The sequence below is a fragment of the Pinus tabuliformis genome, chromosome 7 (genome assembly GCF_031772625.1).
Source record: "Pinus tabuliformis cultivar Carrire ecotype Pingquan chromosome 7, CPIR1, whole genome shotgun sequence".
Lineage (NCBI taxonomy): Eukaryota > Viridiplantae > Streptophyta > Pinopsida > Pinales > Pinaceae > Pinus > Pinus tabuliformis.
In genome coordinates, this window is record NC_142293.1 from 1138415425 (window position 1) to 1138425835 (window position 10411).

Below are 10411 nucleotides of genomic sequence, written 5' to 3' on the forward strand. Positions count from 1 at the left end.
AGTATAGAAATTAGAGAAGAAAGTTAGGGACAACAGGGGTTGATTTTAATGGACAAAGTGGATGAAAGGTTGTTTCAATAGGTGTTATACATGTACTTCTTAAGGTGTAGAGGCACAAAACTTTTTAGAGTGGTTAGAATACACTGGCTCAATGAAAGTCCCATTACACAGATGAATGACAAGAAGGAAACCAATAGAGGGAAGTTTTAAACAAATTGGAACTTACAGAAAATAATAATATTATGATGCTTTGATTAAGGCTTGTTGGGGATTAGAGGTAGTCATAATGGCATAAGCATTATAGGGCTAGAAAGCTTAAGAAACTTAGCCCAATGCATATTCTATCTTCATCTTGCTAGATTTTGATTTTGAGAAAGAATATTAGCTTTGGTTAATGCTTGTTTAAGACTTTTTAGGTCTAGTTTTTGAGTTCTTTCATCAAAGGGGTTTCTTTCTACACTATCGCTTAATACTAATATAAATAAAGGTGGTCATGGTTTACAAGGCAATCCCAAGTTTTTAGTACAATGATATTTAAGATGATTAAGTACTAAAGGCATTACTAAATATGATTACTCTAATATTTTCTAGTATGATCATAGATCAATATTTTCAAAGAATGTTTCGGTTCCCTTGATATGTATATTTTTGAAGAAACCAATTATTCTCTCAAGGAGTAGTAACTCTATCTTTATATGGTGTAACCTCTTTTTTGTATATTAATAGTGAAATAGTGCCTATCTTACAAAAAAAAAAAAACATATTGACATAACAAAACATATTTTTTAATTCAGATATAGGTCAATTTAAATTAACTAAAAAAACTCATGACATTAAGTAATGGGTTTCAATTTGTTAGAAATTTGAGATTATTTATGGAAGCATTAAAAATACCCAATAAGCCAGTGATATTAAGATAATGAAATGCCATTTTTTGGGTGGATGATTGTAATTAACATGAGCGTAGGTATGTGGACTAATGAAAGCAAGTTCTTGGCTAGGTTATTGCAACTAGAACTAGACAGTGCCGTGGAATCCATGGCTTCTCATACCTTATCTTTTTAATTGAGATGTCGAATAAAGGATCTCCAAAAGAAAAAAATGAAGATTTTGGAACAAGAAGAAGCTTTCTGGAGGTTAAAGAGCAGAGCGATATGGATGAAGGAAGGAGACAGGAATTCAAAATTTTCCATAATTATGCCAACTCTAGAAGAGAAAATAATTCTATATGGAAAATCAGTGACACAAAAGGGGGCTTTCTATATTCCCAACAGGAAATTACAAATGAGGCGGTGGATTTTTTTAAAAATCAATACAAAAGATCCGAAGAATGTAAAATCCAGGATATTCTATGGGGAATTGATCTGTTTCCACGGATGTTCGATGATGAATTAAATGATAAAATCTTCCAGCCAGTTTCAGAGGAGGAGCTGCTCGGAACAATGAAATCTTTTAAAAGGGACAAAAGCTCGGGTCCAGATGGCTAGACGATAGAATTTTTCACACAATTTTTCGATCTTATCAAATCCGATCTGTTAAGGATGGTAGAAGGCTCCAGGATGGCGGGTAGTATCAATCAAAAAATCTCCTCCACTAATATAGCGCTCATTCCTAAAAAGGGAGATGCAGAATCCTTCAAGGATTTTAGGCCGATTTCTCTTTGTAACATCTCATTCAAGATTATATCGAAGATCATAGCAGAAAGAATCAAAGGAGTGTTTTTAGAGTTTCTAACAAAGGAACAACACGGTTTTCTAAAAGGTAGAAATATTCTAGATGCAGTTGCAAGTACTCAAGAAGGTCTATATGCTATTCATTCTAAAAAATGTGAGGCGGTTATACTCAAGATAGATCTCTGTAAGGCATATGGCTGCCTAGATTGGAGCTTCACCAAGAGTTTGCTCGTAAAGATTGGGTTGAGATCCAACATGATCAACTGGATCATGGCTTGCGTTGAATCAATGGACTATGCAATCATCATCAACTGGATTCCATTTCCTTTTTTCCGTGCGGCCAGCGGTCTTCCTCAAGGATGCCCCCTCTCATCGCTTTTGTTTATACTGGCTATGAACTCTCTTAGCCTGTATATCAACAAGGCTGTCGAGGAAAACATGTGCCGTCCCCTGAAAATCTGCAGAAATAACTCAATCTCCCATAATTTATTTGTAGATGATATCATTTTATTCGGTCTGTTTTGCAGGTTCACCTGGATATGCTTCTATGAAATCCTAAAAAATTTTCAAAAGGCTACGGGTTTGCAAATTAACAATGAGAAGTCAACAATTTATCACAATGATATAAATCTGGATGGAGTTGCATGGTTAGCTGATCTTTTTGGAATTAAAACGCAATCCATCAGTTGTGGTATTAAATATTTGGGTTTTCAGATAAAAACAAATGGTTACTCAAAGACAGATTGGCAATGGATTCCGGACAAATTCTACAGGAGGATTTCAGTTTGGGAATATAGATGCCTCTCTCTGGCGGGAAGAGTGATCCTGGCGCAATCAGTATTAAATCAACTCGCGGTTTACTGGGCGCATTTATATTTTCTTCCAGCAAGCATAATTCAAAGCATGAATAGAATAACAGCTAATTTTATTTGGGGTGGTCAAGCGGAAAGAAGGAAATTCCACCTCTCAAAGCTATCCAGTATCTCGTTGCCAAAGAGTATGGGAGGTTGGGGTTTGCTTGATATGCGCACTTTTGGAAAAGCTCTTTTATGCAAGTCGCTGTGGAGAGCAATTCATGGAGAAGGACCATGGAGTATCACTATTCAGAAGAAATACTTAGGCAGGAAGGACTTAACATTCTGGTTCAGAAAAGGAAAGATCGGCGCCTCATATGGTTCTTCAATTTGGCTTAGCTTTCGCAAGTTAGAAAATTATTTTTTGAAGAACTTAATTTGGCGTTTTCAATCTGGCAGCAAGATCCTTATTGGAAAGGATCAGTTCCTGAGTGGCGCCGAGGTGGTCAATGTGCCTGAATCTTTATTGAAATTCTTTCATAGAAGAGGTCTTTTCTTTTGGGACAGTTTGATTGCTGGCTGGCAGGGTTCCATCCCTCTGTGGAAAGATGCAGAAGTTCTGGAAATGCCTCATGTGATCGCTCTTCAATGGGAACGCATCAGGTCGGGCCTTAGGAGCTGTGGCTTTTTTCGCCAAGTGGAATCTGATTATCTTATCTGGAAACTTTCGAAAGAGATGAATATAGTCCGTGTAAAAGATGTATATCAGGATTTAATTGGCTCAAAGCTGCCCACGCACAATCCTGTTTTCCCTCGTATTTTCTGGAAGGATGGTTGCCCTTCAAAAATGATTTTTTTCGCTTGGCTAACTTTCCACAACAAGAATTTAATCTCAGAAAATTTAATGAAGAGAGGATGGCACGGGCTCGGTCTGTGTTCTATATGTAGGTCTGAGGGGGAAAATAACGATCACTTATTTTTTGAATGCAAAAAATTGCAACAAATATGGCAGGCTTTGGAGATCTATTATGGAATCCAGCATAAGACTCACGCTTCAATTATCGAAGCTTTTCTCTGGTGCAGCGAGCATATGGAATCATGGAGAAGGATATTTATTATTACTTTTTGGATCATTTGGAAGTGGCGAAACAACACTATTTTCAACGGCATCAAATCTCCTTTCTTGGAAATCTTCTTTAATATTGTCGCTACCTTTGAAGCCCTTCCGCAGAAGCCTCTCAAGCAAAAAAAGGATGCCTGTTCAGATCTATCAAAGGAACTCTCATCTTTCCCAAGGGCGTTTTTCGACGGTGCCGAACAGAAAGGCTCTTGTGGCTGTGGAATTCTCATTATGGTAAACGAAAATATACACTTTTCCATCCACTGGAATGGGGGGAAAGGCTCCAACAGCAAAGCGGAGGCGATGGCTCTCGCTGGCCTGCTAAAATTTTGTCTCTTCCTTGATATTCAGGATGTCACAGTATTTGGAGATTCAAAAGTTATGGTGGATTTCGTCTCAAGAAAAAATTATATCTTAATGCCTCACCTTGTTGGCTGGATGGATAGGATCAGTTTCTTCTGGGGATGTTTGGCTGGAGGCTCAATTCACCATATCAGTAGGGATAAAAATTTTCAGGCTGACTCTCTGTCAAAAATGGGTCTTCAATCAGCTCCAGGTTTTTGGTTTTTGCAGGTCTTTTCTGAAGGGGAAATCTTTTTTATCCAAGAATTTTCTCTCCCTGATTTCTAGTTGTGAATGCTTGTCTCACAGGCTTCTCCTTGACTCATTATGTTCTTATGATGTTGCTTCTTGATCTATTTTCAGCAGATTCCTCTTTCTATGTTTGTTCATGTTTTTTGGTTTTCTGCAGCTGGTCGAATATGATCTGCGACCTCTATGATTTATGTTCACTGTATAGATGGGTATCATCTTTGATCTGTCAGTCCTGGCAGGAATCTTTTTGTTTTCTGGAATATGCTTCCATGCTTTATCTATATTGATCCTGAGCTATGGGTCATCTTCAGATGTAAAAATGTTTATATCTCTCATATAATACAATATCTAGCTTTTTCGTCCTAAAAACTAAGGGTATCTACTCTATCAAATTCACCTAGGGCTTGCGTCTAGCCTCATTGGTTGTCTTACAAATTACTGTACAATAAACATGAGAACAAGCACAAACATGTTCTAGGTAAAACTTGAACTTTGGTAAGAGCTTAACATCCCCTTGATTTCACTCACTCGATAATACAACATTAATGATCTATTAAAATTTTACCATAAAAATTAAAACTTACATGATTTAAAATACTAATAAACTCTAATAATATCAAGAAAATATCAAGCACTTACATAAAATTTAACTTGTTTACTCAAAATACATAATTTAAATAACAATAGATTTCAAATAATTTATAATTACAACATCTAATATATCATTTTCTTTCCTTTTCCATTGAAAATAACTCTATAAGCAACATATTTGATTTTATAACCATTGCACTCGTGATGTCATTTGAGAGGGAAGAATGATAGAAAGAGGGAATGAGACGAATATGTCTCACCATCGCATTAGTATATATGTTATTGATGATGATGAAAAATGGTTCAATAAACTCCTAAATGGTTTAACATATATAACTAACAATATTAGTAACAATTTGCTAGTAATCGATTTCTACAATGATTTCTATCACTCCCCCTTAATGTAGAAATGATTTTTTTACAATTCTAAGCTTGTCTTTATATATTACAAATTTGGTCTTTCGTAGAGGTTTAGAAAATATATTTTCCACATTACCATTTGTATTACAATATATCAAATCAATTTCTTTTGACTGAATCTTTTCTTTCACAAGTGATGTTGAATTTCAATGTGCTTTGGTCTTGCATGACAAAATGGATTGTTTGTTGATTTTTTTGATCTTTGATTATCACATTTGATAGATGTAGGTACTCCTTGCCTTTCTCTCGAGTCATTAATAATATACCTTGGCCAAATTGCTTCATATATAGCATTGTCCAATGCTTTATACTCAACTTCAGTCGAGGACAAGGAAATAATTGATTGTTTCTTGCTATTCCAACATACAATTCTAGATCCTATACTAAATGCATATATAATGGTGGATTTTCCATTATCTGGATTTCTTGTCTAATCATAATTTAAATAACTTCGTGTGATCAAAGTTTTACTATAGAACCTCCAAACCTCAATGTCTAAACAATAATGCATTTTCCCAAGATCCTTCATTTCAATTTCCAAAGATAATTGCATTTTGATCTCATAAATAAATTTTGTAGCACTTCATGCTATGATTAAGTAATCAACATATGATGAAATTAAAGCGAAATTCCCATTTCTATCTTTCTTTATGTAATAATTTGGATCACTCTTACTTTTGATGAAACCTTACTAGAAGAAGAAAGTGCCAATCTTAACATATGAGGATATGGGAGACTATTTGAGACTATATAACACATTCCTTAACTTGTATATAAGATGTTCTTGTCCCTACTTTACAAAACCTTATGGTTGAACAAGACACATCTTATTTTAATTCACCATTAAAATGTGTTGACTTAACATCCAATGTAATTTCCAATTGTGCTTAGTAGTTAATGCAATCATTATTATAATGGTATTCATTTTAGCTATAGGTGAAAATGCATCCTCATAATCTATTCATTCTTTATGCGAATAACCTTTTGCAACCAATCTAGCTTTAGACTTGTCTATACTACCATCAACATTGAATTTAGATTTAAACAACCATTTTGAACTTATATGAATTTTATTTTTAAGCAATTATGTAAGTTTGCAAGTTTCTTTTTTGCTTAAGCAAGAGTCGATCCTTCTATTTCATTAAATCAAAAATAAAATTACAGCATATACAAAAACCATGATCCCATCATGGACTCAGGAAAACCAAGGGCGTACTGCCATAGATATGACCCTTCCCTTTACAACATACAATGCTAATCTCTCAAATGATACCTTAGGTTGAACTTTATAATTCATTAACCTAATGTAAAACTTTGCCGACCCCCCACGTCTCTGTCACGAAAAGCCTGATAACACCAGTGGCCCCACAAAACAGCATGTTCAAATCTTTCCGTCGTTTCAAACTGTGAAATCGAACGGCTCGGCGAAATATCACACAGCCAAGATGTCCGAAGCATAATGCGCGATGGAGGGTGGTATTCTTTACCACTCCCTTGCCACGTGTTGGGAGCCTAATGGAATCGCTCCCAAAATTCCATTACCACTTATCGATCCAAAGCCGTGTGATCAACTGGTAACCACTTTGTGCCTGGTTTACTGATCTGTGAGAGGATTGAAGGGGAATAGCCCCCACCAGAAAATTCTAACCGCCCTTTCCACGCAAGCACACCTCGGAACTTGCACCAGAGACTGTCGCTGACTATGAAATGAACTCTGTGGTGCAGTCCGAAAGAAAAGGGGGACTGGTCAACTTACACCAGGGTGTTATATGACCGCTCTGTGCTTGCCCTTCTTCCAGGTGCCAACCAGAGTACTGAGATCGAACTTGCTTAGAAATCTTCATTCCGTGCCTTTCACTTTGGCCCAATATCTAAAAATCTCTCTATCCTCTGTCTCTTGTTCATTGCAGAGAGCTTTTACTTTGCCCTGAGGCATCTCCTACCACTTCATCTCAAATCTGCATTCTGAATTAATTACTCCTTGGTTGGCCAGAGTATCTGCTAGTTTGTTGGCTTTTCATCGAACATGGCTGAAACTAACAGTTCGTAGACTCAAGAGATGTTTTTGAATTCTTTGGTACACTTGTATTAGTCTCCAATGTTTTGAGACCTTCTCCGGCGCTGTTTTTGAGATCTCTGAGTCTGCTTCTATAATGACATTTGAGCTATGATTTAGTTTCAGCAGTTCGAGACATTGTTCTAAAGCCATTAATTCAGCCATATTGTTGGTGGCTTTACCTAAATGGCAGTGGAATATAAAGATTATGTTTCCTTCTTCATCTCTTAACACCCCTCCATACCCAGCTATTCCAGGGTTGCATTTTGAAGCACCATCAATATTGCATTTCAGATAACCTTTCGGTGGAGGATGCCAGAACTCCTTTTCCGTTTCCAAATTTCTTTCTTTTCTACTGAGTCCATTGGGAATGATCTCTTGCATTCTCAGTTGCCTGAGAGTTCTCATCTCATTTTCTGTGGGAGGGTTCTTGGGATAATTGCGAACAGTGGTGCTAACTGTCTCCTTAATCTGCTTCAAGATCAGATCCAACAGGCGAAGAGGAATAGTTTTTTCATCCTTGAAAATTATTTTATTCCTTTCTTTCCAAACATTCCAGATAATGAAGCTTGGCGTAAAGGCCCAGGCCAAATTAAGGAGCTCATTCTCTAAAAAGTTTCTTCTCCACTTGTTTAGGGTATTAGTGATACTTCCTTTATCTCTGTCTGTCTGTTGAAAAATGGTGGCAAAAGAATCCCACAACCAGGTGGTATAGGTGCAACTGTTGAGAATATGCTCCATTGTCTCCTCTTGAGCTTCACATAGCTGACATCTAGAAGGCCCAATAACACCTATTTTCCTAATATTGTCCCAAGTTAAGATTTTCTTGTGATGAACTAACCACATGAAAAGCTTGATCTTCATCCACCCTTGGTGGCTCCAAAGTTGTTGCCAGGATTTCGCCGAATCACAGGAATCTAGGTTCAGGATAATTCTTTTTGCTTCCTTAAGATTAAAGGTGCCTTCTTTATTGAGGCCCCATCTTAACTGATCCTGCCCCTCTGTTACCAAGATTTTCCTTTGTTTTAGCATGCTCATGATTGCCTCTGCTTTTATTTTTATGGAGCTGTCATCTCTGCAGTCTATGCTTCTCCAGTTTCTCCACTTTCCGGAGTTATGAGGAAGATTCCAGAAATCTTTAACTTTGATTAATCCTTGGGAGTCTGTTTCCTGCTTGAGGCTCATAAAGTCCTCTCTTAACAATGTTGGTTCTTGTTGCCATTTGTCTTCCCAGAAGAGAGCGAGATCTCCTGCTCTGATTTCCCAGAAACTGTTGTTTTGTACTAGGCTTCTGTTTTCCCAGGCTTTATTCCATATGTAAGAGCCCTTTATGTTTCCAAACATTCTTATAAGATCATTTGTTTGCCACGAACTTGCATATTTTTCTTTCCAGGTCTTAGCCCATTGAGCTTCTGGTTCTTTAACCCATCTCCACCAGAGCTTGGCTCCTAAAACTTTACTCAGAATTTCCTGATCATCTAAGCCTAGACCCCCGTGACTCTTGGGTTTACAGATTTTATCCCAAGAAACAAGGGCCCATTTCTTCCTTGTTTCCTCCTTGCCCCAAAGGAAGTCTCTCTGGATATTCCTGAATTGTTGTAAGACACCTTTGGGAGCTGGGAGGGCTGATAAAAAGAAAACAGGGATTGATTGTAGAACGACCTTTGTCAGAATCAACCTACCAGCCAGGTTCAACGATCTGATAGTCCATTTTTTGACTTTGTCTTGCATCTTGTTGAACACCGGTTCCCAAATACTTTTGTGCAAGGGTCTAGCTGTAAGGGGAATTCCAAAATAGTTTGAAGGGAGGGAATCCCTTTGAAAGCCCAAAATTCTGGAGATATTTCTCTGAATTGCAATGTTAGTATTTAAGAAAAATATTTTTGATTTGGAGAGATTAACTTCCATACCTGTAGCCAAGGCAAAGTCATTTAGGATTTGTTTGTACGTTGAAGCTTCTTTGACTGTGGGAATTCCTTGCAGCATGGTATCATCCACAAATTGTTGGTGAGTCATTGTCTGACCGTTCTCCGTTAGTTGAAGGCCCTTAATCTTTCCCAAGGCTTTGGCCTGTTTAATGGACCTGCCTAGTCCTTCCATCATGAGGATAAAGAGAAAGGGAGAGAGTGGGTCACCCTGCCTGAGGCCTCTAGAAGGAGTGAAGATCTCAGAGGGTGAGCCATTCACCAAAATAGAAAAGCTGGAAGAAGTTACCAGAGCCATAACCCATCTGACCCAGTTGTGATCGAACCCAAAAGCAGTAAGGACCTTCTTGATATAGATCCAGTTCACCTTGTCATATGCTTTGGAAATATCTAATTGCATGATCATACTAGCCTGCCTCTTGTTGGTTAGCGTGTGAACTACCTCGTGGGCTTGAATAATGTTATTTACTATTTGTCCGCCTTCCACATAACCAGATTGTTCCCTTGAAATTAAAGAAGGAAGAAGAGGTTTGAGTCTGCTAGCCAAAACCTTGGATATAATCTTGTATACCACATTGCATAAAGCAATGGGTCTGTACTTATCAACAGTCAGGGCTGAATCCTGTTTGGGGATTAGGGAGATGAAAGAGGTGTTGAGGGCTTTCAAAATAGTCTTGTTTCTTCTGGAGTCCTCCACAACATTCAGAATGTCCTACTTGACAATGTTCCAGTAGGCCTTAAAAAAGTCTACATTGAAACCATTTGGTCCTGGAGCTTTTCCATTCTGCATGTCTTTAATAACCTCACTGACTTCCTCTTCGGTTACTGGTTTATTTAGGTTAAAATTGTCCTCTCTTGACACCAGCTTCGGGATATTTTTTGTAATTTATTTGATGCATTGCTCTCTGTCTGGATTGTTTTCCTTAGTGATGCCTCTGAAATGCTGTACCAACACAGCTTCGATATTCTTATGAGAGGTATGAAGCTCCTCATTGTCATTCAATATCGAAGAGATTCTATTGTAAGCTCTATTGGCCATGGTGGATCTATGAAAAAATTTAGTACTACGTTCACCTTCTTTGAGCCATTGAATTCAAGACTTTTGTCTCCAAAAGATTTCCTCTTGTTTGCATAATTTTTCCCATTCTTGATGGTGTTTATCAGCTTGCTCACTTTTGACTTTATCAAAACCATCTGTGATCAGTGCTTGATTGAGTTCTTGTAGTTTGGTTTCCACT

The 10411-nt window shown here is 37.5% G+C and overlaps 1 protein-coding gene across 1 annotated transcript; it reads left to right on the forward strand.

Annotated features, from left to right (window-relative positions):
* The first annotated feature begins 1559 nt into the window (after window positions 1-1559).
* Window positions 1560-4217, forward strand: LOC149251528 (uncharacterized). The gene has a single exon (XM_089453913.1). It carries the CDS (start codon window positions 1560-1562, stop codon window positions 4215-4217), a length of 2658 nt encoding a protein of 885 aa, XP_089310039.1.
* The last annotated feature ends 6194 nt before the right edge of the window (window positions 4218-10411 follow it).

Excerpts from the sequence above, each read along its gene's own strand:
- LOC149251528 (XM_089453913.1), top strand. The coding sequence starts at position 1,560 with ATGGCGGGTAGTATCAATCAAAAAATCTCCTCCACTAATATAGCGCTC.